Here is a 27209-nt window from a genome sequence, read left to right on the forward strand (position 1 = left end):
TCGTCCCCAGGGCTTTTCCCTAAAAAACCGGGAGAAGCCCTGGGGACGAGGTTGGACGATATGTTGAATGCAGTTAGCCTGCAGACTAAAACATACAATACATCGCGGGTTATAGCATCAACAAAAGGCAGAACTAAGATCACCTTAGGTGATAGGTCGTTTAGGGCCTGTTTAAAAGGAGAGAGGGTTACCCTTGTGCTAGGGTTACTCTAGCATGCGGGTTAAATTTAGCTCTGATTTACGAGCAAATTTCACAGGTAGGTTTACCCTATCATCCGGGTCAACTTTACCAACTTTACTGACGTGTTTCCTCATGTGTGACATTCTTTGTAACGGTCCAAGATTTGAAAATAATCTTGAAGTTCTCTATGGAAAACACGTGAAATTCAAGAAAAAAAAGGGAAGTTATTATCATCGTAGACAGAACATAACTTTTTATTTTTCAGATGTTTATAGTTAAACTCAGAAATTGGATAATACCGTTCAAAGTCACGCATGACGGCGGAAAGCTGACCCGGGTAGGCGAGTTATCCTTAGCAGAGCGTTTACAAGACTGGTAGGGAAACCCTCTTGCTAGAGTAACCCTAGCCCTCAGGTAGGGTTACCCTAGCCTTGTAAACACGTGGTGTGAAAAAAGAAGAAATATGCGAGTGCTAGAGTAACTCTCTTGCTAGGGTAACCCTAGCACTAGGGTTACCCTCCCTCCTTGTAAACAGGGCCTTAGTTGTGCCGCCCCGAGACTTTGGAACCTTTTTCCATCTACGATGCGGTCTATTTCCAATTTAAATCTGTTTAAAAATAGACTTAAAACTTTCTTATTTAGTAAGGCTTTTAATTAGGAATTTTAGCAATGAAATTTAGGTTTTATTTTCCATCTTTAATCAATTTCTTATGTAAGGCGCAGTTGAATATTTTCACAGAAACTGCACAGCACAAATTTCTATTAATAATAATAATAGCAATCACGAGACAAACTATTCGAAATTGCTGCCAGGAAAGCATGTTGGACCAGCCATTGTTTTATTATTATTAATTCATCTTTTTGTCTGCCTCTTCTTCGGGAAGCTGGAAACTAACTTGGCGACGGAGAGGATTGTGAGAGGTCTGCTCCTGCTAAGAAAAGGTTCCATATCAACATTTTTTCTGTTATGTTACAAGAGATCACTGAAGTCTTCAGTTTTGTGATTGAATATTGATTAGCTGTATTAAGACAGGCCAGGGAAAGAGCTTGCCCTTTTCACTTCGCAGATCGTAATTTATATCGAGGAAGTTATAAGTCGTATAGCTCGGTTATTGTCAGTAATACTAGCAAATATTGACAGTTGAACAATACACAGGTGTGGAACGACAATGTAACGACAACAACAAACATAAATGACGACAAATTGGACAATAAACAAAATAAAATATCAAAATAAAAACAGAAACATGACGACAGCACAAACCTTTGGAAGGAACATGCAAGACATTTACGGGTCTTGGTTATTCTAAACAAAGCAAAACTGGTTAAAGACATGTATAAGGGTGCCTAGTAGACTTTGCGAGTCCAGAAAAGGCTTCGATATTAAAGCAAATAAGGGGCTCATAATCTTGGTCAAACCATGGTGATAAAACTCAACCCACTTACTTGCAAAACAAAACAAAACAAACAAACAAACAAAAACAACCAAAGAACCAAATCTGAGGCGCACAACGTTTATATTGTGGTTCAGTTTTATCCTTGGTTTAAATTCTCTTTCCCTTTGTTTTAAACTCATTATCATACATTATCATACACCACAACAATGGAAGATAAAATTTAAACCAAGGAAAAAATTGAACCACAACATCTACACTCAGTTCCCTTAGGGGTAAGTTCATTTTAATTCGCTGAATGGTTTGGCGTTTTTTCTTATTGTGCAGAATATAACTCCTTGTATGTTTTTAGTATGATCCTGGGCACCTTCGACAGAAGAGTGATATAAACTTAATGTGATGTAAGTAATGTTCTTTTGTGAAATAAACACCAATGAAACACAAGATCATTTCCCTACTTTAATTGCCGCGAAAGCGCGATTTATCATGTATCCATAGCAACAGTGACCTTTTAACGTGTGAAGATAACTATTATTATTACGTGTAAAGATATATTTTCGAGCGAAATCTCACCTGGCATTTCATTGGTGCTTATAAAAAAATAAGTGTTTACATTATACGGAACAAATTTAAGTTTATAAATTATCTAAAAAATGCTGACCAGCCAGCTTGTTCCAGGCACCAGGCGCATTTTAAAATTCATCTGTAATGTTTATCAGTTTCGACAGTGCACTTTTAAGATCACTACATATACGCTTTCTTAACTGAAAGTCACGGAGATTTTAAGCAGACGGATTTTGTGTTCTAGTGAAACCTGTAAATTCATAACAAGTTGCAAATTACTTTGTTATTAAAACGTAGCCTTTTAACAGCCAAAGCAGACGATGTATTAGCACTTCTCAAGTTTTTCTAATTTACTGTATTTTACGTTTAGTGGTTACGTTCAGCTACTTTAAGCCTTCTATAATTGGTTACAACTGTTACAGTATCCCAGTCCCTATCACCTACTACATCTCTGTATTTGTGTCATCAGCAAAGTTAATGAAAAAAATATATGTGCCAAAAAAAGACGCTTTAAGTTGTAAAAGTGTACGCACTGAATGTTAAAGGTTTTTTTTCCTCTTACCTATAGCTTACATTAACACCTCAGTTAATGTTACTCAGTTAATGTTACATCGATGTGAAGTACATGGAATAATTCATTTTTGAACGGTGGTTGTAGATGAGAGTGATCATTCTTCACTCTAATGTTACATCACTAAACTTTTCACATTCTCACTATCAAAGCTGTCTTCTGTTTTATTCAGGTTTGTTTAACACGCTATTGTCGAATGCCTCTGATGTCTCCAGGTAACCTCTTAGAGTCAAAACTATCGGAACTGACATTGTTGATTGAAGGGAGGCCACAAAATCAAACCTTCAGTGGTTTGATTTTGTGTAGCCCTGGTAGCTAGTTTAAACTAACTCAACTCCCAGATGAAATTTCCACCTCATCAAAAACCTCATCACGTTTTTTAATTTTTAATGTCCACATTGAATTCAGATAGTGTTACACCTACTTCCAGAGTTGTCCATTAATCAAAGCTACCGCGAGACTTTTGGAGGGAAGGTCACAGGCAGGCATGAAAAATAGTGATTGTTGTATTTTTCTGTCACCTTCTTTAGCTTCCTGGCCGCGGTTGCTCAAACGTTGGATAGCTCTATCCACCGGATAAAATTCTATCTAGTGGATAACGCAATTGGTTTCCCTAAGACTTATCCGCTGGATAGTGATTTATCCGGTGGATAGCGCTATCCAACGTTTGAACAACCAGGACCTGGATAATGTTGTTCACAGCTTTTAAGTCTGTGAAACGCAGTCCTGTAGTATGTCTGTGTAATAGTCAGGTCAAATATCCACAGCACAATAATCTGCCATAACTTTGTATAGAGCACCCAGCATCCTTAATTTTATCTCTTGCTTCTGCATTAATTACCACTACAGGCTACCTCACCGAAAAACCTGACCATTTAACAAAAATGTACAATTCTACTGTCAGGCCTCGTGTTTATTACTTTTTTCCCCATTACATAGCACATCATTTATTTCTAGCTCTATGGTAAAATATACTAACTAGTATTCTGATCTTCAAAAATATACATCGTTGCCATATTTGTAATTATATCCATTTAAACAGAATTCCAGTGAATTAAATGAGCATTTTTTCTCTTTTTTAAGGGGAAAGCTAAGTTGTAGGACAACCTCATAATTCATCATTTTTAAGATTCGATGTATCATCGTTCACTACAATGTCAACAGAAATTTTTCCTGTGGATAAAATTTCCGAATTCACATCCTCTGTTTTATCTTCCCCTGTTGTATCTTGGGTCGCTTCATTTGAAAGTTCGTGATTTTCACTAGGCGCCGTCGGTGCTGGCTGTTCAGCGGTATCGGTCACGTGATCGTTTGTTTGAGGAATATTACTTACAGTCTCCTGTTTGACTGTTTGAGGTGACGATTCAGACGAATTCGATTCCCCCGCTGCCACAGAAGTATCTTTTGGATCTGATTGAAGAATAATAGTAAAAAGTTTTATTGACTATAAATTTAGATAATACAGTGATTATATGATGAGACATATTCACCCACGAAAACAAACTGATTACATGGGTAAGAATTTAATAAAGGTAAAAACCATTACGACTGCAACCAGTGAGGAGTGCCGGATCGTGTGTAGGCCTGGTTCAGTTAAAATCTTTAAAGAACAGAAACCTGATTTTTACGATAATGGGTCAAGGATTAGTAAAAAACAAATAGCAACATGCAATTGCCCGTATAACCTTGCTTCAAATACTATAGACAAGGAATAGTAATCTTTAAGACGATTGCAAATTGTGTATTAGAGCGCCAAAATATTGCTGTTGTAGTTGTTGTCAGTTGTTGACGATGTTGATGTCTGAACCTTACATGGAATGTCCAACAAAGTTATATACACGTTACGATGGCACAAAATGATAAAAACGCCATAATCCAATTTTGAGATCGCGAGGCAAAAAAAGGAATCTCTATGAAATTTTTACTGCAGGAAACTACTTCTTTGCTTTGCTTGGCTTGCTTTTTGGGGGGATTTTATAAAGGGGTTTATGTTAACACAAAAAATTTCAATACAATGGTGTGCATGAAGCTCCGTTACACTTACCAACAACAACCACTTTTTTCTCGAGGTTGGTATCTTCAGAAGGCCTCCGTTTGTCCTGTGAAGGTCTCTTGAAAGCTGTTTTTTCATGGTTTTTGTCGGCTTCTGTGAACGATCGTGCTTTCCCCTTGTCGGATGTCACACTGTCACTAGTAAGCGTTCTTTCCCGTTGAGCGCGGTCTTGCTCAGTCATGGATCGAACACGGTTCAACGCAGTTGCGCCGACGTTTCGCTTCCGAGGGGAAGCTTTGGCTGAAAACAAGAGGATCAGTAATCAAAAAAGAACGGGACTTTCTTTGTGGTGTTATTGGTGTTGGCAACTATCGTTGGTTACATATTGTTCTGTGGAGTGGGCAATGGTCAGTGTCTTTTTAAACTTTTGGTATACCCACTTACCCCTCCCCCGCTTCCCAACCAAACGTTAACACCAACTTCAACTAGGTTCGGGGGAGGGAGTTAGTCAGCAGTTTCTAAAAATCTTATACTGATACAATTCTAGAAGCCAGAGCTCGAATATTTTACCGCTATTTATAAACGTTTGCAGCTGGTTGATTAATTTCCAAGGAAAACAATAAACAGTCTCTAAACTTCAACTAAAACTTTTGCAACATTTTTCCAACACAATTCTGAGATTACAGGAGTTTTCTATGGGTAGGTAGAATATAAGAGGGGTTTCATGTGCTTTATAGGACCCTAAATGAAAAGTTTCAAGTTCTGGGAGAAATGCAAACCTGGCAGTTTCTTGAACACGGAAGACATAAAGTCTTGGAATCTAGTGCAGTAAAAGGACGGTCTGTGGACGGAAACTGTGTCCTGCAAAAAGGAAAAAAAAGATTACGATTAAATAACGATGCAAATAGAGCGATTTCACTAATGTGGCCAGTAGCTACTAACTATTTTCGAATCCCCCATAACACATTCAGTTTGATCCCCTCCCCCCCCACGCCCCCCCATAATTAACAAAATAAGGACATACAAATTAGACTCGACTAAAATTCAAATTTCTTACCCCGTCATGGACCAGAGATTTCCAACCATGTTCTAGTTTCTTTACTATTCTGTTAACGAAATTAACAAGTCAAGTCAAGTCAAGTCAAGTAGTGTGGGCGCTCCGATTTATCCAGCATTACAGCAATTAAGTCATATAGCTAAGGAGAATTCAGCGCACCCTATACTACTACAATATTAGCTGCAACTTACGAATACTAACGAACACTCTTCTTACCTGTAACTTTGTAATACATCTATAATTCCGAGAAACAAAAGAAGTTTTTCGCCTTTTGCGTTCCGAGCAGGAATACCTCCAACCCTGAAAAAAAACATCGAGACTCGAGACATCAATGTTTACTGTACTGTGGGCTTTTATTTCAGAGGGTTATATATTTTAGGTAATAAATTAAGCTCGATCGTCTTTACTTACGGCCTCTCCTCTGTTTCGTCGTCTTCTACAGTGATCGCTTCCCAAGCTGAACTAAAGCCTTCTCTTCCTTTCAAACTCCTCGCACGTGCCAGCGGTCGTCGAACACCCTCTACATAATAAATAAATAGATAAACAAATAATATATTGATTAGTTAATTAAAATTGTTAACTTGTGACTGAAGAGACGCTTGTCTGAGTGACTCAACAATAAAACAAATCGAAGCTAATGAAAAGCGTGGGCGAGGATTTGAACTCGGGACTACCATGAACAAATCCAGCTAGTGGTCAGAGCGGGAGTTGAACTCGGGGCCTTCGAATTGTAAGTCCAGCGCTCTAACCACTCAGCCACGCTGCCTTGCTGACAGGCACGTCCCCAGTAACAATCCCAGAAATATGCAGGATGCATTTCAGATCCAGCTCCTTTCTTGTTTCTAAAAAGTGGGAACTGTCACAGGAAATGAGTCACTTTTGTACTCATCACCATACTGTGCAGGTCTGCGCAGAATTCCAGAGTTGTGTGCAGAATGAATCTAACCTGGACTACTTGCTGTAGTTTCCTGCTGCTGCTGCTGCTGCTGCTGCTGCTGCTGCTGCTGCTGCTGCTGCTGCTGTCCATTGGATGGTGTATCATCAGGGCCGGGGGATAAGAGACCTGATGGAGAGTCAGGCTTCATTGGCATATCAGTTGATGGTTCACTCATTGACCGTTTAACTCGTGGGCGTCCGGGCTCATCTATTTTGTGAATTGCCAAAAGAAGGCTATAATCCATGATTTTAAAACTTTGCAGTACCTGGAAAACACAAGCAACAGACCCAGGCAAATTTCTTGAAAGTTTGGGAATAGAAAAGGCAGACATGATACAACGTCTTTACAACGCCCACTTGGGAAACGAGGTAAATGTGGTAAAAGTGGCCAATATGACGAGGTATCCATTCAGCAGAAGTTTTGATTGTACTGTTATGGCCTATTCCTCTTAGACAACAAAAACAATTCTTAACAAAGCCAACATAAGCCGAATGCATATACATGTAAAACATTCTTAAGCATTAATCAGACCGCAATACAATACAGTTGGTCTCAATTGTTCAAACGTTAGATAGCGCTATCCCCTGGATATCCATCAAATAAGTATTACAGGAAACCAATAATAGAGATCTAGTGGATGACATTGTCCACCTTTTGAAGATTTAAAGACCTGATTCTTATTTTTTTTTTCTCTGGGGAGGGGGGGGGGGGGGCGGGGAGGAAAAGGAAGAACTGTAGTTTGATAACAATAAAAGTAGATGTACCAGTTCTTACTAAAACTACAGTGAAGTGGACACAGATAGGAATACGTAAGCAAAAATGCACTTAAAATACCCTGCAATCTCTTTGTATTGTCTTCAATACAGCATTATATGTGTCAGGTTCAAGGAAAAGTCCCTAAAAAGAAAGATAACAAGGTAACAGTTTGTTTTCTTTACCTCTCCTAGGTAAAAAGACTTGAGTGAACACTAAAATATTGTTACTCTTGAGGTAAAAAACTTATATGCCTCAGAGAGGTTAAAATTAATAAGATAACGTTTGAATACAATGTCATGTATAATATTATTTACCACTGAGACCCAACATTAACATTGTCATCAACAAGATTTTCATCACCTTCAACAGCTTTTCTACAACAAATAAATTTTGCATAAAAGAAGAATATTACTTCTACGCAAGGCAGGTTTTTTCAAGCTTAGAAATGAAGGCTCCCTATTGAAATATTACAAATGCCTGCATGTTACAGTTACATGTACATGTACCTCTGGGTGATCATTTAAGAAATCCAAGTCTTTTAGTGTAGGTGTTTCCTTGGCACGTTCAGCCTTGGATGCTTTTCTTTTGTACGTGGAACCCTGTTAACAAAGAAAGTTTATTTGACAATTTAGGGCATGTTCAATTGACTGTATTCCGGAACACTATCACAAATAAATGGCATAAACCCTAGAAATCATTATTTTGTGTTCGTTGCATTGCAAATCTGATTAAAATTAAATATTGCACTGTTTGTAGCATTTAGAGGGTCCAAAGATTATCGCACAAAGGATTTTTAACAAAACTTTTGTCTATTCTTATTCCAGAATACGATCAATTAGTGCACCATTAGTAACATTGCCATTATGCATTAATTTTTGATACTCCAGAAACCAATTTATTCTGTTCAAGATAAGTTAACAAGGAGCAGATCCAGACTGACTTCCATTGTACATATACTGTTACAAAAACGGACATAATATGAATAAAATGACTAATGTAAATGTAATGGCACTGGGAAATAATACAACAAGTTCCCCTAAAAAGCCTGAACCACAACAACTCAAATCATTAACACAAGTACAGTACCATGGTAAAAATTAGAACATACAAATTATTCTTGTAATGGATTTGTTGGGTTTCTGCTTTTAATGTGACATGATTGAGATCATTGACTCAAAAATGTCACTGACCCAGGCAGATAAAAAGACCGATAATGTTTGAAAGAGTTTTAAGTAAGTTTCCACAACTTATCTAGTCCCATTTGCACACAGCCACAGAGAACTTGTCAAAGATGGGAAGGTTATCCTAGTGGGATTTCTTATCTAGTGTAATCACAAGACAAGTACAAAAGAGTACAATATTGAAAAATCAAGTACCTTCAGATCATATTTGAAATGAATTTTGTAATCTGTTGGTAGAAGATTATTCATTATCACTAATCTTATGTTCTTCCCTCCACACTGTTGAAAAAGAAAAAGAAAACAAATCTTATCATCATTTTTACACTATACATCAAAATTCAAGTTGAACATGTTTAAGTTGAGAAGATCTATAATGGCACTAAAGGGGTTTACATGTACCTCTACAATAACATGAATGTTTTTGCATGTAAACAATTATCAAATTAAAAAAATCCATTACCTGATAACAGTACAAGCCAAAGAACTTTGGTAACAGTGTTCTTTTGTTTTGGTTTAAATTCTGCAAAAAGAAAATAGTAAATTATAAACTTAAAAACTTTTGCAACAAATTCACACCTGATTCTGTCACATGAGACAAACTATGGCACAACCACAAGTAAAATGAAAAAGGTTGAAAACAGCACAACATATATTTTTTTCAGATGACAAAATTCCTCGGTAAAACAGTGAATGGTTTGAACCCAGGAGTCATTACAGGGGGAATATGTTCATCCAGGTTAGTACAGTCCTGAATAGGACTGTCATTGACAGTTACTGACGTTTCCACAACCTGTGCTGTAATCACAGTGCAGTATCTGAAGATGAGTGGGCCTCTGCATGGGTGACTGCCAACATCCATTTTGCTGCATGTTTCTCATCAAATTGTCTGTTTTGCACGCAAATTGTTACATATCAAACATTTTCTTACATGGTAATGCTACTACCAAGCTCAGCACAACTATAAAATAAGCAAAACAAAAACTCTGAACATGCAGCACACTTTTTGACTGGTTTCTTTGCCATCATTGTACAGTTAACATTGTCAAACTTGATTCAAATAGCAATGCGATAGTCGCTTTAATCTCTAAGATCATCGCTTCATCAATAGTGATGGTTGTGACTTCAGTTCCGCTCTGAAATATCCATACAGAGGCTCATGGCTACCACAAAGGTTGCCAAAATGCCAGTCACTTGCTACAACTCGCAGTCCTATTCAGAACTTAAATCACTGGATGATAATATTCCACCTAGTTATGAATTTCCTTGCAGTCTATAGATATTTTATCAGCTGGAATGTCCCCTTGTTTTAACTCCACAAAGCTACAGGGTGGTACACGGGTAAGTTTTGGGTTCGTATGTTTCACCCAGGTCTCCAAAGTTGGACCATGTTTCAGAATTAAAGTGCACTCCAAATAATACCCCATTCTAGAAATAGGCTAATTCTTAGTGATGTACAGTGGCCCTCTTGCTCTAATGCTTTAGTGGGTTTGAAATAAAATACTGGTATCAAACCCTGTTCTAGGAAAAGTAATGCATACTGACATCCCATTCTAGATGGAATTCCTAAAATTAGAACCCCCTTTGGCAGCACATACATACACTTACAGTATTACCCCCCATTCCCTACCCCTTCCCTGTCCCTGACCACAAGGGACTAGATGCAAATAAGTATAGACTTGCTAAACACAGTACATGTCTAATACATGGCATGTCTAAATAATTTATACACATCAGAAAGGCTTTGAAGAATTAAGATAATAAAATGGACAACACTTACTAAATAATATCCTGGAAGAAGCTTCTGAAGAAATTCTGCTTCCTTGTGTTGTACAGTTTTTACGATAAACTCATCATCATTTGTTACATAAAATAATGAGCCACTTGCTCCAGAGTTGGCAAGTTCTACAAGTGATTCATTACAGAGAGCCATCTGGAAAGACAGAATGGAAAATACTGAACAATCATCTTCTTCCCCCACCACTAATAATCCCCTTGCGCTGGCGCTCAATAAATCCCCTGCGGTTTATATTATGTCATGCATGCTTGATGGACTTTGAAGAGAAAATATAGGGTCTGAACAGGCTAACTCTCTCTGCAGATCAGACACTTTCAGGGTTCGCAAATATGCCAAATTTGGCGTATTTTACGCCAAAATTGTTCAGATGACTCCACTGAGGTTACGGAGGGAGTCACTTCGACTCCAGAAATTTTCGGTAACAAACAGGGAGCCACTTCAACTCCAGAAATTTTCGGTAACAAACACAGTTTTGTCCTTATCTTTTTCGCAACAAATACAATTTACGTTAATTGTAAATGTTGTAAACCTTAATTAAATCATCAAAATTAAAGAATTATACTGCACGACAAAACAGGAAGAGGGTAAATTACGATCAAAGTTTACTCGATGACCGCCATCATGGATTTTAGCTTTCCAGGTCAGCGGACCGCCACAGCTACTTTGTGTATCCCTCACGATAGTGTATACACGCCATGACCACGTGCTGGAAAGTCTGAAAATGGCTTTTTTCGTTGTGATACTTGACGCCAAATATTCCAAAATGACTCCAAAATTTGTGAAGCAGAAGTCACAGTGACTCCACTCATCAATAAAATTTGCAAACCCTGGACACTTTTATAACCTGGACACCTATGATTGGTCTCTGCCTTCGTTTACTCCTTTTAGTTGACTCTCTTTAAGACAGACACATAATGCCAGTCCAAAAGGTGTCTGACTTAATAGAGAGAGTTGACGGTATTAATTTAATAGGTTTCCGCAGAAATTAAGTCACGTCACCACTATATATTAACAAGTATTTACAAACTACAAGTAACTATCTTAAGTTCAAAATAAAATTCAGGTTAAAAGTGGTTTCAAGAATTAAAGTGTATTTTATAGTTTGATTCTTAATTTTCTTTGTTAAGAGACAATAACTTTAATTATTGATCTAATTGATCACTCTCGATTAGAAAACTGAGGATCAAACTAATCTACAATGTACCATTTTCAGGTAAATTTCATTTTGAACCAAAATAATTATAAAGGTTAAGTGTTTTGTCTATTGTTTGTTTCACAATTGTCACTTAGATATTGATTGCGATGTTTTGACCGCGTACTGCAACAATAAACATTACAGTTACAAAATAACTGTAGACTTCCTTATAAAATTAATAACTGCAGACAATAGTTCTAAACATCATCTAGTACATGTACAGTGTAGATGTACCTCAAGCAGTGTTGGGACAGCTGTTGGTGCCCCTAATGGTTGGCCTGTGCTTTTCATTTTGCTTCCAACAATAGTTAAACAGTCATTAACTATTTACTACTCAAGAAAAACTGGACGAGACACATGTATTTTTAAACTGCATACTAAAATGTGTTTTAAGGTGCTTGCTTGTACGTACCATAAATTCTGCAGGATTCATTCCAAATAAATCACGAAAATACCTATAAAGTACACAAAGAAGTAAACAAAAATTGCAAAAATACAGTGTATAGTCGTAACACTGTCCTGACATGTAAGTAAAAACAAAAATCAACATTAATGTTGTTATCATCAACTCTGCAACAAGCCCGGAAGAAAGTTATGTGTTACTACATGTCAATATATACAACAACTAGCAAGTTACACTGTACATTCTACCCCCATAAAAAACACCATCAACAAATGAAAGTAAATAATAATATTTTCTTATACACAATATCATATTACACTAAATCTGACTAGTCTGATAGAAGAATATATACCATATAATATTTTACCTAAATATGACATCAATAAATAATTATTGTGTAAGCACATGGCAAGTGATTTAAGAGGACATGAGACTCACCTAAATGCAACTGGGGAGTACGTTTTAAACTTGAAATCACTAAAGCGATGAGATGGTGTTTCTCTTGTTCCCTCACTGTAAAAGAAAAGTTCAAAAATGTGTATATACACTGTGAGGATCAGATACAGCTATTCACCCCCCTGAAAATTTCGCCAAAAAAGGTGTTTTAAATGTAAAGCTAGTCGAGCCGTTTTCTGGCCACTGCCTAGCTATAAAGAGCTAAAACTTACCACAAAGTCGTTTACAGGTCGTACACTTGGTGGCCTTTTGATCCCAATGCAAAATATTAGCTTCCAAAGTTCGGGTACGTGCAGAAAGCAAAATTTTGTACAGTCTTAACTTCTTCTTTTTGCTTTCTCTCCTCTCCTCTTCTTTTGCTTTTCTTGCCTCTTATTTTTTCTTTTACTGGACATTTTGGTGACAGTAAAAGTTTTGGGGAAAACTTTAAGGATCTTAGGATAAGATGAAAGGAAAGGTAGGACATGGGTAGTGGAATAAGATTTTCATGGAAATTTTTGGGTCAAGGTTACAAGGTTTTGCCTTAATTTCATTAGGCTTTGTGACTAAATTGTGCTCGTTCTAGTATGGTTTGAAAGATCTCTTCACCCTGCACAAGTTAGCTGAAAAAATTGTCCTTGAATGCTAAAACTGATGACATCACAAGTGGAAGAAGTGCTCATGGATCCGCATACATTGGACGGTTACCGCGCAGTTCAAGGGTGTATGGGTTAAGAAGAGTTGATTGCTACATAAATCACAGCTACAGTATAAACAGTTACATTGTACTTGAAAAACAAGACTACAAAATACACAATCACCTTGGAAATGAGACAGTTTCAACTTCAGCAAAATCCTGCATCAAAACATCACGGTCAGGTTTGGCTGATAACCTTCCAACCTTCAATATAAAACAACAAAGAAAAGTTTTTCACAGTGCATAAAATCCCTTTCCATTTACCTGACTAAAATTAAACCTAATAAAAACTACCTAGGGCTGGGGATGTTTATAGGGTGACAAAATCACCAATTCAATAGCAACAGGTCTGCAAATTTGTTTGGCTGGAAATATCTGTATGCAATGCATAACTGTTGACCAAAAGCATAGTACCTATAATGTGTGCCTTTTCATAACTGGTTTTGGCTCCCACAGCAACCATTGATTTTATGAATTAACCTATAATTGTATAACCTTGCCTTTGAGTTACGCATAGCATTTTCAATAAACTATGTTGTTGGTTAGACATCAAACATATTATCTTTTTTTCTGATGCTACCACTGTTCTTCTTAACAATACAGGGCACTCACTAACAAGTGTTAGAGACTTCTTGTTCACGATTTACCAATAAAAAATATAAAGATAGTACACCTTGGGTGTAGAATGAACTCGTATTTGAATTTCTGAAACACTCTACAGCCAGCACATGTGTTTATGTGCCAGTCAAGTACTCATAATTACAGTCTGTAAACCTAAAAAGCTATTTTTGGCTCATGCAGAGGAACTCACTGTATATCCAATCCCTAGTTGAATAGCTGACATAAGAGCTGATGAAGGAGTCTAAAATAAAACAAACAAACAAACAAAAATATTGTGAATACAATATATCACCATATTATGCTGACCAGTAATAAACACTAAAAACATTATCATACTTAAGTATTAAATGAAATTGGACAAATCTGTAGTGAGATTCTAATTAACTTACCTTATTATAGGAAATTAACGCTCCATGAAACAAAAGGCATTGGAATTAACATGACTTAAATCAATGTGAATTAATGGCACGTGACTTTCAAGTAAAGGAAATTAATGCAAAAAAAAGGGTAACATTTCATAATGAAGGGATGCCCTTTAATGCAACAGTCACAAAGAAACAAAACTTGTTGAGATAAAAGGAACAGAGATAAACGTATGATCCAAAATGGAAACTTTTTTGTGGTACTTTCCCTGAGCGCATGAAGGGGGTCAACCAAAGAAATTTGACCACTTTGAGGGTTCTTCACAGTTCCATTGTTACTGGTGGATCTCCACCTTGATAAAATACTCCTATTCCTTAGGAACACATCAAGAATGTCAAAAGTGTATAAAGAATTTTGGACTGAAATAATGGAAATTAAGGTAGAGGAAATTAACACTCCATTAATTAACGGCGTGGAAATTAATGTTCACAAAAATTAACGCAACTTTAATACTCATGAATTTTTGAAATCCATGTTAATTCCATGAAGTGTTAATTTCCTATGATAAGGTACCAGGTGTTACTGATTAAAACTCTGATTAATGTTAACAGTGGCAGTCTATTTGGATCATCAATGGGATGCCTGTTCATCAAGACCCTAAAAAAAGGGGGACAGGCCTCAAACTTATTTTTTCTTGTCCCTGTATGCTTCATACCACAATATGCTGCCTAAGTTAACTTACCTTTTTGTAAGTTGTTTCTCCAGTTTCATCGACTCGACGATGGCCTATCTTGGCTCGTGGTGTTGAAGGATTCTTCTCCTTATCTGCTGATGTAAAGGACTGTGTTCGAGGCATCTGACAACAAAACAATAACAGCCAAGTGTCATTAACAGCATATTATAATTAATAATAACACAATGATTGATACCTTTTAACTAATAATTTAGCTATAAAAAATTGCAAGAAAACTATTCGGTTTTCATTTCTGGCTTAGTTGTAATATTTTGAACAAAGATGTTAATGGTGGAATTTATGAGGCCAATTGGATAATCAAGTAGGCAGAAGATAGGGCATAACTTGGCACATTCCTCATTAAAGGCTTCTGTCCTAGATGACAGGGCATAAGCCCGATGTAACATGGTCTTTAAGAAATGGGTTCTGTAATGTTTTTCTACATGGCTTTGAAAATGCAAGAGCAGACCAGTGTTGATCGGCTTTCTGTAAACACGGGTTTCAAGTTCTATTCCATTCTTAATTATCTCAATTACAGTGAAAGGGATCTTATTATCAGCAGCAAGTTCTATTGTAAACTTCAAGCTCAGGTGTAGACCATTCAACATAGTCAGAAAAGTGAGCAGCAGCATCAGTGCTAGGCATTCAAGCAAGAGTATCATCGATACCTCAAAGAAAAACTCACACGCGATGGTATGGTACCCTCTCTGTATAAGAGGTATAGTTCTTTAGCTTCATTAGGATTGATACAAGCACTCAGATTACAGATAGTCTATATAGCTTATAATCCTATTGGTGGGGAAGCTGGACGGTGCTTATCAGTCTAAACAGTTGTCATATTGTGGTTAAATTTTATGAGTAAAATGCCTTGTTTTGGTCTCTGGGGTTTTTAAGTAGGGATAGAGGTGGAGGATGGGGGTCATGTATTTTGCCTTAGAACTTGTGGGATATGGAACAAGGGGAGCCAGGAAAAAAAACCACCAAATAACAGGGGGGCGGCTTCCAAGAATTGCATGGGAAAAACTAAAATCACCATAACCCCCCCACTCTACATCAATTTAGTATGAATCCTACCATGCAAAATTGTCTTGCTTCAAAATCACAGTCCTTTGTATTATTCTGAATTCTCCATTCATCATGTCTGACCATAAGTAGTAGGATTTGTCAGACATAAAGCAAATTTTAAATGGACATTGTCTGATGACCAATTGCTACATTTGCATCTCTGGGAAATGCATTACAAATCAACTTGGAGATTAATTTATCATGGGATTTGATATTTTACACGATTTAAGATCAGCACAAAATTGAACCAACAAATAATAACACAAGATTTGTGACAATTTGCAAACACCTCTACACAAAACCAATTTCACTTTCTCAAGTCGAGGCACCATGGCTGCTTTTAATTTGGGAAATCTGGATTAGATTTTAAAAATTAAGATCTTAAATTTTGCAATACATTGTGAAATCCAAAAACTAATTTTTAACACTGAGAAATCTGTCCTAAAGGTGAATTTCAATTAAGACATTGAACAACGTTCCCATTTTTCTGCCAATCAAAATGTACATGACAGACCATTGTTCATGAGAACAGTTTTTAAATGGTTTTTTTGCAAATCCTTTTTGCATTGGGAGTTCCTATTAAAAACAACAACAACAAAATAAAGGAAATACAGTTTTTTTGCTGTCGAAATCTATTTTTGGCATTTCCTGTTTTATTACAAATCCAGGACATATTATAGGCCAAGTTGCCCACAGTAAATTAATTACACTTTGTTCCAGAACTTCAAAGTGTTGCAAACTTTGATCTTGCAGTTTTGGCACAATTTCATTTGAAAGGAGGAATAAATGAATAAAATTTCACTTTCCACCAAGGGTATTAGTGATAAATAGCAAAAATACCTCAGCTGAGATTAAAAAAAAAAGAAAATTACATAAACATACTTTGCGAGGATTGACCTATATTGAACTCATCTAGGAATTGCTCGCTTTCAAGTGACCAAAACACTGACCTTAATTTTTGTAAATCAAGCACACACAAGCTAGTACAAAATGTACAGCCAAAAACATTTAACACGGTATTGTTCACCAAACAAATCTGTGTCAGTATGTTATTCCGCCAGACTGCAATTTCTGACCCTTTAATGTTTGAAGCGATATTACATGATTTGATCGATATAAGATTACTCCTGAACCCGGAAAGATATTCCTGGAATTTTGGAGTCCACACGCTCACTTTCCGCATTTGCAATCGACCATTTTCACTTACATCTAAAGGTGCAGGTTTGCTCTTTGGCTTGGCTGGTGCATTAACCATTGCTACTTTATAAGAGCTCGTCCCTTTTGCTGAAAAACAAAATAAGATATTTTATCTCAGAAAGTCAATATGAGAGAGACAGTCGTGCAGAACAAAAATCACGAAGATTCACTCGTAAATACCCTTGTTTTTCTCCCATAACCGCGCCACGTTACCAAAATAAACATGATAAGAACCAAAGAAAAACATGAATTTTAAATAAATAAATAATATTCTCTGCATGATCATACCTGGTTCTAAATTCACGCTCAACCCAGTCGCGGCCATGTAGCTAAATTTTGTCACATTGGAAGTAGTAGGTTCCAGATAAATTATCTTCCGAGCTCGATAGCATGCATGTCATACAATTTATAAACAATTTTTGGGACGTTTTGGTAAATTTCTTCCCATACAATTTGAAGAAGAGGTAAGATCAAAAGAGAAATAACATAATTTAGCGAAAACACTACTTTCCACCTCAAAGCAAAACAGCAAGTCCAAAGTTTCTACCCGCACAGTATTATGGGTATTCCCCACGCTCGTAAGTCAATAACTTCTCGGTTAAAGGTCGTAAAAGCCTGCTTGGTCCGATGATAACCGAATATCTGCCGAATAGACTCGACTCCAGTCGCCGTCATCCAAAACATGGCAGACTAATGGCATTGGCAACACAATGATCTACTTTGCGAGGTCTTTCTCTGTTAGGAATTCAACTTGTAAGCCTCCATGGAAAATTTTGTTTTTTGGAACTGATCGATTTGCGGTACACCCACTGAAAGCGTTGATTGAAAATGAAAGGTAATAATGTAGTTTTGAAATTTGAGGAAATGGACCTCTAGTCAGTTTCGCCGAGTTCGCTATGGGTCATATAATTATTTGCAAAGATAAGCACGTGTACTTTAGTCTGTCTGTTACTTGAGTAGCATTCGATTTAATACCTCAGGGAATCAATAGTTTTCTAACAGGAAGTTCGAGTTCACGCTAACTTGAGACCCATTTATACATACTGTAGGCGTCTATTTAGGCGTCTTGCGTGATGGTAACCCCGTTGCAGGACTATAAATTTTTGAGTAAAGGTTGAATAAAGGCCGGAGCTTTTTTTAGAACGATCTTTGATGCATGCTCGTGACATAAAAGCTTAAGCTTACATTTATTGGGGTCATCCATTTAATATTCTCCTCTCCCTGTGGAGAAAATGGGGACAAATTATGAGTTTCATCAACTCAAAAACAAAGTTAAATGCGGCAACAACTCCTCCCGTTCAAGAAAAGGGACACGTGCTCGCCAGAGATCCGGCTGCCCCCTTACAATTCCTAATTCCCCCAGTCTTTTATGAGCCTTCAGTGTTCAATGAAATGTTCCTGCCCCTTATTTGCTTAGTAAAGGTTTCCCATCGTGCCAAAAATAGTGTGACAAAAATCAGTTGAAACCTCTTTTTTTTATTATTTTATAGCAGATAGCAGTTGACTTCTCAGTCTTGGGAGAGGTGGGGTGGGGGCAGGTGTAAACTGCAAGCAGTGCCTCAGTGAATCATTATGGTAATTTGATCATAAGTGTAAAGGATTAGAGTTTCTGGTTTATAGTTAGTTTGGTAGGATTTTGTCATCTAGTCTAGAATAGTATGGCAAAATTGCACTTGAACATGGTCTGGTGCAGTTCATCATGGTTTTGGGGGAGTGGGGGCTTTTGCCACACCCAAAAATTATTTTTGTACTGCTCAGACTTCTGAAGCAGGTACATTTTTTATTTATTTTTCACAACCAGCATTGCATTAATTTCTCAATGATTTACCACATCTGAGTTGATTGGTTTTTGATTCTAATAATAGATTTTTGTTTTAGAACTTCAGGTTCCATTGTAAAACTGCTTGATGTAGTCTGCCCTCCTGAAAGAAGAAGGGTCATTAAGGTTTGTTTAAAGTTTGAATGACCAAATAGAGAAAAAAAAAACCATAAAAAAATTCTTTTTGTGTTCCTGCTTTATGATTCCCGTTTCTTTTCACAATCTATTATCAATGCAGTTAAGTTTATTTGTTTTATCCTGTATACTTGTCTACAGGTATCTTTAAGCTTTGGATCTGATTTTTATTTTTCAACAGAAACAACAAAATGGTGATGCCTTAGACACAGCAAGAGAATTTTCTTTAAAACACAACATTCCTGTTCACTACTGGACTGGAAAGGAGGGATGGGAACCTCAGGATGGGTAAGATTTGCATTGGACTAGCAAAAGTAACTTCTTTGCACTGGAGTAAAATTTAATGGTACATGACAAATTATTATTATTATAATTACCTGCATTGCTTAGCACATTTTCTTGCTTCTTGAGTGGGGGTCAGAAGGTACTATACAGTTAGGAAACTACCAATTTTATTTTAAGCACTTTTATCAATCAAACCAGGAAGAAAAAAGAAAGAGGAAGCAAGAAGTTTTACTGACACTGTAAAAGGAGAACATTTGCCTACTGCTTTACCCAAGATAGCAGGGGCTAATATAGGCAAGGACGAAACATCTCATCCCTTGCAGCGAAAACTTTGTAGGTCAAAACAGTTTCAATTAGTGGCAACAAAATCATTGAGACACTGTCCTCAAACAGGGTAACTTAGGAGAACAAAACAGTCCATTCATTGGTTATGTACTTTTATGGACATTTCCATTGAAATAACCACGTGGATATTTTGTTTTTATTGGTTCTGATTCGGTAGTTTGTTGTATTGTCCACATCGACATATTTACATGACATCATGTATTCTTTGCCTTCATTGCACTGAAAACTGGTGTAAAATATTCAGTCACATGTATTTTTGATGGTCTGATATTATTCTGATTCCTTTTTAGACCAACTGGTCCATTTGATATTGGAGTTGTTGCATCATTTGGTTACTTGATACCAAATCATGTCCTGGATATGTTTCCATGGTAAGTATATACAAAAATAATAATATGGTGTTCAACTTGTCAGGTACTCGGGTGTAAATGTGACAGGGAAACTGCAAATCAGTTTAAAGTGTGAAACCTGTTAGCCCAGACTACATTTTGAAACTTTTCATGTTTACAAACATAATACCCCTTTGCAGGCAAATTTTTATATTTGGATATCCTGTTCTGGATGATAAGTCCCAAAATGAGCACCCCTTGGACAGAGCATAGTTTACCCATATGGTAGACACGTACCATATGTTCCAAAAGGCACTCTGCTTCAAATATGTACCCTGCTTCAAATTATTGCCCCCATTGAGGCAAAAAATGATAATTTAATACTCCTTGAAATTCACACCCCCACTAACCCTCTCCTAAGAAAGAAAAATCACTGAATACACAGTCTAAAAGTTCCGTATGAGAACTTAAAATGGGGGACATTAGAGAAAAGTGGACTCATTAAAAAGTGATAACACACAGATTTGGTTTTCTTCTTATAGTTACAGTCTTGTTTACAGTTACTGTTTGTTTTACATGTACTGGCAATAAGACAATGTTATTTTGAGGCCAAAATTGGAAAAATGAAAAAATCTGGCCCTTTAAATAAGCCCTCTCCTCCATCCCACCTTCAAATATGTGCCCTCCTCTTGACTCACAAAATTTGATAAGCATCCCAGCAGCTAATGTGAGCTTTTACAGTACTAGGTACTCTTTGATCAATGAGTTTAGTAAACACCTATACAGTGGAATAAACTTGCGTTTACACATACATGTACTTTTTTTTCTTTTTAGTGGTGCCATAAACATTCATCCATCTCTTCTACCTCAGTGGAAAGGTGCTGCTCCTATGTCACATGCGATCCTGAGTGGAGCAAAGGAAACAGGAGTATCCATTGTTGAAGTTTCCAGAGACAGGTGTGTTCAACACTGTGATTAGGTCTATAATGAATCATGAGTGCTGTACCAGTGTGCCTGTCAATTGATTTAAACAGGATTTGTTGACGGTATGTGTACCTGAGGAAAAAAAAATTTGATGCGCTAAGATACAACTGTATATGTTACACTGGTTAAAATTAAAATTCCAAAATAAACTATTCAGGTTAAGATTTTTTAACCTAGGTTGATTCTCATCTTCCTTTGTCTCTTAAGGTGACTCGACCCAGTTTTTTTTGGGGGGTACCATCCTACTTTGAAGCTCTCTGGTATCCCCACCTTTACTTTTATCGTAAGTCTAACACATAGAATGGATAACATATAGATCAATCTACAATATAACATAAATTTTTTGGCGATCGGAGTAAATGTCATGTGGTTATAATGCCAGGCCCCTTTGAGACCTGTCTGAGTCGAAAATCTGCAGTTGCCGGCATTTTTTCGTGAAAATCTCTCGGCTACACATAGTGCGCATTAGTGCCTTACGCTGAACAGAGTTTCACCAAAATCGCAAAGACCCAATTCGAGAAATTCAGCGGTTTCCAAATTTAGGTCATAATTTATGCAAAAATGATAAGCAAACTTTACACGGATTATATCTAATAAACTATGAGATTCATCTCTTTATTTTGGGCATCGTTATAACAGATGGGTCCTTGCAAGTCAGCAAAATGCTTTAGGGCCTTGTAAATGCGCGCGATTTCGAGCAAAGCAAACATATAGAAATTATAGTTTTCGCTATTTGTTGACGTTTGTCAGAGTTTAAGAGTCCTTCTCACGAAAAAAGCATTTTCTTAAAAATTCGTAGTTTTTTTTCCTTCAAATTTTTTCAGGGCCACTATTGATTAACTAACTACCCGGACTCTGAATCTCATGGTCATTGAAAAACTGTGACATTATCTTCTATAAGCCCAAACTTGAGTAAACATTGAAGATTTTTAGCGTTTTGGCTGAGTTTGTGCTTTGGGAGTTGTCTATTGTTTCTTGTCTGTCATTATACAGCATTCTTGTTCAGCACGCGTGCAATGACCACGCTTGGCTGATCATTTATTAGTTAATAGGTTCTCTTAATTATATTGTTAAGTGTCCCCAATTATTAGTAGAGGGGTATTACCCTTGGCTAGCTACTTTGACAGGTTAATAAAGTTTTTGATCGATTGATTGATTAACTGATTGACATTATGGTGATGATAACGTTTTTAATAATAGGTATGATGATGATGGCGATGACAATGATGATGATAGTAATGTTGATATAATTATGATGATGATGATGATGATCAATTAATATTTTTCATATGCCTTGTTGTTTAACTCACCTTTGCAATCCTTCCAGGTTTCAATACATTAAACCCCAAAAATGTACCAAAAGTAAGAATGTTATTTGAATTAGCTAGCCTAAGGGTATTTCAATTTTAGACAACCATTTCATTTTGATCATTAGATTTGATGCTGGACAAAATTTGCTTCAGGAGAAGTACAAGGTTTGGAGACCTTTATCTATCTATCAAAATATTGCTAACTAGTGAATGTTTTTTTAGCCTGCATAGCTCAAATTTTCGAGTTTTGTTCTCTTGTCCTGCTTAATTTTTAGACTGTTAACTAGAATGTTTTTTTTTTTCTTAGAGCTATTAATTATTGATTCAAATTAATTAGATTATTAGATACCCTAAATTGATTTGATATTTTTTATTTAGAATTATACCTCTTAGCCTTATTACTTGTACTTAGCTTATTCTTGTCATCTATCATACTTAAATGAAACTTTGCATTTATTTGTAAATGGGTAGTCTGAAGTAATAAGCCCCATGGCTTTCTATCCGGGCTGCCCTGCAACTTTTGGTGGTAAACTGATCAATAAATTATATATTAGTTATTGCTCGAAAGTTTTTCGATTTCCTTCCAACTCTCTCGACGAACTAGCGCGGAGACGCTTGCTACACTGGCTAATGTTTTAGAAGTTTGTAAACCGACAAATTGTTCTGATTTTTTTTTTTTTATAGATACCAGACGACATCATGTATGACGAGCTCTCCGATCAGCTTGCAATCCTTGGTACTAAAATGGTTTGTATGTTTTGAAAGATAATATGAGGACGCTCTATGAATACATGTAGGCAGCTTTCTAACAGTGAGAACTGGATTTTCCATTGTCGCGTTTGCCCACATATGATGTTGTTGAGGAAACAGATTACAACTTGTTGAATTTTTCAAATAAATATTGCCAAAAACTACAGTAGCTTGATTTCTCGCCAAAAATTTACTTGAAATGTTTGTGTACCTCATTTTAATGTGTTTGTAAGAGATACAGTGTTTACCAATAGTTTTAGCAAACCTACAGCTAAAGTCATTTCACAACGGAAGATATAAAATGGAGCTTACCAGTAGAACCAGAAAGCGATTTGTGTTTGTCGACACATATCGTTGCTATTACATGTTGATTGTTATTTGAATTTTCCACATGGGTATTAAATTTTGCAAATTTTTCCTGCGGGCTGGATGCTTCGGCCGGAGGCCCCAAGTGACAAGCGGCGAATCCGCGAGAAAAATCACGCTGGTCACAATACAGACTTGAACCGGAAACCGCTCATGAAAAGTCTCTGGCACCAAGGGTAACTGGGTTACCGAGGATAACTTAACCTACATCAAGAAATTCCTATAAATGCTAAGTCGCAAATCACAATATATATTTTTTTATATCAGACGATGAATCGGTCGTCATTTCATCAAGGCATGGAATGGCCTATGAGCGCTTTTTTCTCTGTACTCTTTTAAAAACTGACCTAATGCCATCTTTTTAGTTGATGTATGCTCTTGAAAATCTGGAGGAATTACGGAAAGATCCAGTACAGCCAAATCCGCAAATCAAAACTAGTTGGGGTAAGTTTCTTTGAAATTCTAGCAGCATGATTTAGCTGAAAGAGTATGAGAAAATCGTCCGCGCATCCATGTTATACGGCATCAACTTTTAACGCACCGTTTTAACATCACCTGTTCACTTTATCCGTAGTGCCACCGCCGACGTGGTTACTTAGCATCTCTTTTGACTCCCTCTGTTCATAGTTAGTAGTCTTCTTCTACTAACTATGCTCTGTTGTATAAATGGGCGCAAGAAAAAACGCGCGCGTCTCCCTCGCGCGCGCCCGTTCTTTCCTGCGCCCAATTACTTCCTAGCGCCTGCTGCGCAAGTCTTGCGCAGGCTATCTATTGTAAGGCGGACAAGTCTTCCTATTAAAAAGACGGTCATTTTGATGGGAGATTTTGATTGATTGATTGATTGATTGATTGATTTGTTCGTGTATTTCTTTATTTATTTATTTAGTTACATGTATTTTTTTTACTTTTTCTCCCAGCTCGCCGCTTGACTAAAGAGGTTGGTTATATTGACTGGACATACCACACTTGGTCTTACATCCGAAGACGATGGAATGCACTTTCTTCCAGAGTAAGTTATACGACAATTTTTCCGCACTTTCTGTTCACATATGAATGTGAATGTATTTATTCTATCTCATTATTCTTGATATTTATTAGGTTGGAGTTCAGACCAGCTGGGAAGGAAAGAAAGTCAAGCTGATTAACATGTCCAAGGATTTCGTTAGTCGTGAGTAACAACATTCAACCACTGAACATTGAACCACTTTCCTATGGCAATGCGCTGACTGGTTTCGAGACTAGACTTCAGGGCCACCCAATGGATCTGTTCCTCAAAATATCTGTTCTTCAGGCAAATTTTTGCTGGCTGGGAGATTGGAAAAATAATATGTCCTTGGAAGGAAGGTGAAAGTGTTGCTGGGAAATAAACAATTCAGGGTGTCTAAGGAGATTTGTAGTCTAGAATAGCTGGTATGTGCTATTGGTCAGAAACCTCCCCCCACACTGAAAGGGTGATTTTCGCCCCATGACACACTTTTTTGCGCAATGCCATTATTTTTGTCATGGAATCACGAAGCTGAGCGGTGAAACTGCAACAAAAAAATATGAAGGCGAAGGAGGCCACGCTCTGAAGCTCTCTGAATTGCTACCAAGCAGTAGGTTATGGTCAGCCCAGCGAAAATGATAACTCTTAACTTAACCTTTTATAGACTGATGGCAGTCACAGAGGCGCCGTATGTATTGAGTTTGATGGCATACATGTGCTCCTTTTTTCTGTAGTCACACCTGAAGAGAAGCTTTCCACACTCCCAGGAGAAGTGAAATTTGATAGAGATCGCGATATCCTCTTCATTAGATGCCAGGTAGAGATTATCGATTAAACGCAACAAAATAGGCTGCTCATGGCCATAAAATCGTATTCATAATAAAGCACACGAATAACCAGCGAAACGAGCTAGCAAATGTGACTCTCTGGCATGCAAATGCGGAGCGTTATCACTAACGTGTTTCGCGCTTTGTTCCTTCTTGTTGCGCATCGTCGATCTCATCACAAGTCTCAAAAATGATGACAGCCCAGTATTGTGTTCTCGAAGACCATAAATTATATCGTTGAACCGTAGCGCCTAGCCACGTTCTCCAACTAAGCGATGCTAGGATCTGCTTAGGAGGCTAATCATTACTAGGTTTTTTATTACTTTGTTTTTTGTTTTAATTTTTAACAGGACGGTTGGGTTGGAGTCACGGAGCTGCAGTTTGAAGCCAAAACTGTCATCACTGCTCGGGATTTTGCTAACTCGTATCTTCGAATCAGTGCTTTACAAGGCAACACAAAGAAATGTTTTGAAAATTTACCCTGGAAGGACAGGTAGCCATGAAGTAGCTGTTTTCGCTGGGCGAAGACAGGGAATTCACCTAGCAGCGCATCAGGAATAAATAATATTTATTTTTTTTATCTTCAATGGAAAAAAAAATGCATTTTTATTCAAAAGGAATGGAGTACGTCTAGTGTAGTTATACAGCTTGGTCTATGCAAAATAAATGCTTGAAAGCGCAAAGGTTCATTCGAATAGTTACACAAAGTATTTGATAGACGGACTCAAGTAACAGATGTCTCAATAATTAGCACTAGGAGCAAAAAGGATTATCTAGTACCTTATTGGTCTTTAACTTCGCGTTTTTCGCGATTGTAAAAAACCGCGAAATTAAAGACCTGCGAAAATAAATCCTTGCAAAATTTAATACCCATGTGGAAAATTCAAATAACAATCAACATGTAATAGCAACGATATGTGTCGACAAACACAAATCGCTTTCTGGTTCTACTGGTAAGCTCCATTTTATATCTTCCGTTGTGAAATGACTTTAGCTTGCAAAGATTTCACGCATGGCTTGTTTTAGTTTATCGATTTTTTTTCAACGTTCAGACTTTTTAAAAGAAGTAAATGAAGTTGAGAACGCTTAAATCGCGAAATTTAATGCCGTTTTTTCCTGTTTTGCACTTGTTAAAATCGCGAAAATAATACCCCGGGAAATACTGTCTCGCAAAAACTGCGAAATCAACTACCGATAAGGAGTACAACCTCGGAAAGCGTAACTTAGTATTTAATTCAATGTTTCCATATTGCGTACATATTATGTAAGATTCCTTTTTTTTTTTCTCTGAAGATACTGATTAAAAACAAATAATCCAGTGTTTTGCCGTTCAACGTATTTTCTCATACGCTTCAACTGTGACCCCAATTTACCAAAGACCTCACTCCCACAATTGACTTAGATCTTAAAGACATCAAATTAGTGAATTTATTGACCAGTTGGTGGCCGGTTTAAAAAAAGAAATCGAGCGATAACATTTTTCTAATTCATACAGTCAAAGATTTCTAACACCTCACCTTTGCAATGACCGTTCATTCACCCCGGCTCTTCAATAACAAATTATGAGGGAAAACATCATTTTAAATGGCCAAATTAAATCTAGAATTGTGTAAAGCTTAAATTTTAAACTTCGCGCACATTCATTCCAAACGTACAAAGTTAGATATGTTTATCCTCTTTTAATTTGTTTACCCAAACAAAGTAAATTCGCCCCCAATTAATTCGCCAATTTCCTTCATTTTCAATTTTTGGACACGTGACATGTCACGTGAGCGTCAAGGCACAAGAAAACCTCACGATTTACTTTTGGGGAAAAATTCCTTTTGTACTGTAGATTTCCTAGCGAGGATATTGCCAATCATTCATATGCCCCGAACTCACCTTTGACCGACGTATTAAACACCTTGAGTACTGAAATCCGACCTACATGACTGTC

The 27209-nt window shown here is 37.0% G+C and overlaps 2 protein-coding genes across 7 annotated transcripts; one reads left to right on the plus strand and one right to left on the minus strand.

Moving 5' to 3' along the window:
- Window positions 1–412: 412 nt before the first annotated feature.
- On the minus strand, window positions 413–17674 carry LOC140935191 (phosphatidylinositol 4-phosphate 5-kinase type-1 alpha-like). Of its 5 annotated transcripts, none has more exons than XM_073384729.1 (21): window positions 17427–17674; window positions 17149–17225; window positions 14886–14999; window positions 13971–14021; window positions 13284–13363; window positions 12466–12540; window positions 12037–12079; window positions 10412–10564; window positions 9095–9154; window positions 8830–8913; window positions 7960–8052; window positions 7532–7594; window positions 6707–6962; window positions 6172–6280; window positions 5977–6060; window positions 5761–5809; window positions 5483–5564; window positions 4755–5003; window positions 4044–4120; window positions 1446–1487; window positions 413–1110 (listed from the first exon to the last, which is right to left on the minus strand). In XM_073384729.1, exons 1-20 carry the CDS (start codon window positions 17461–17463, stop codon window positions 1470–1472), a joined length of 1854 nt encoding a protein of 617 aa, XP_073240830.1. In that variant the 5' UTR covers window positions 17464–17674; the 3' UTR covers window positions 413–1110; window positions 1446–1469. The 5 variants fall into 5 exon arrangements, with proteins under 5 accessions (XP_073240830.1, XP_073240831.1, XP_073240829.1 ...); XM_073384730.1 differs by having other exon boundaries at window positions 413–1113; XM_073384728.1 differs by lacking the exon at window positions 1446–1487.
- Window positions 17675–17840: 166 nt separating this feature from the next.
- Window positions 17841–26500, plus strand: LOC140933997 (methionyl-tRNA formyltransferase, mitochondrial-like). 2 transcript variants are annotated; one of them, XM_073383685.1, is made up of 12 exons: window positions 17841–17973; window positions 19017–19083; window positions 19274–19380; window positions 20013–20093; window positions 20886–21008; window positions 22471–22510; window positions 23030–23092; window positions 23827–23905; window positions 24379–24470; window positions 24560–24629; window positions 25181–25263; window positions 25624–26484. In XM_073383685.1, exons 1-12 carry the CDS (start codon window positions 17849–17851, stop codon window positions 25768–25770), a joined length of 1077 nt encoding a protein of 358 aa, XP_073239786.1. In that variant the 5' UTR covers window positions 17841–17848; the 3' UTR covers window positions 25771–26484. The 2 variants fall into 2 exon arrangements, with proteins under 2 accessions (XP_073239786.1, XP_073239787.1); XM_073383686.1 differs by lacking the exon at window positions 25181–25263 and having other exon boundaries at window positions 25624–26500.
- Window positions 26501–27209: the final 709 nt, after the last annotated feature.

Source organism: Porites lutea, chromosome 4 (genome assembly GCF_958299795.1).
Source record: "Porites lutea chromosome 4, jaPorLute2.1, whole genome shotgun sequence".
Taxonomy (NCBI): Eukaryota; Metazoa; Cnidaria; class Anthozoa; order Scleractinia; family Poritidae; genus Porites; species Porites lutea.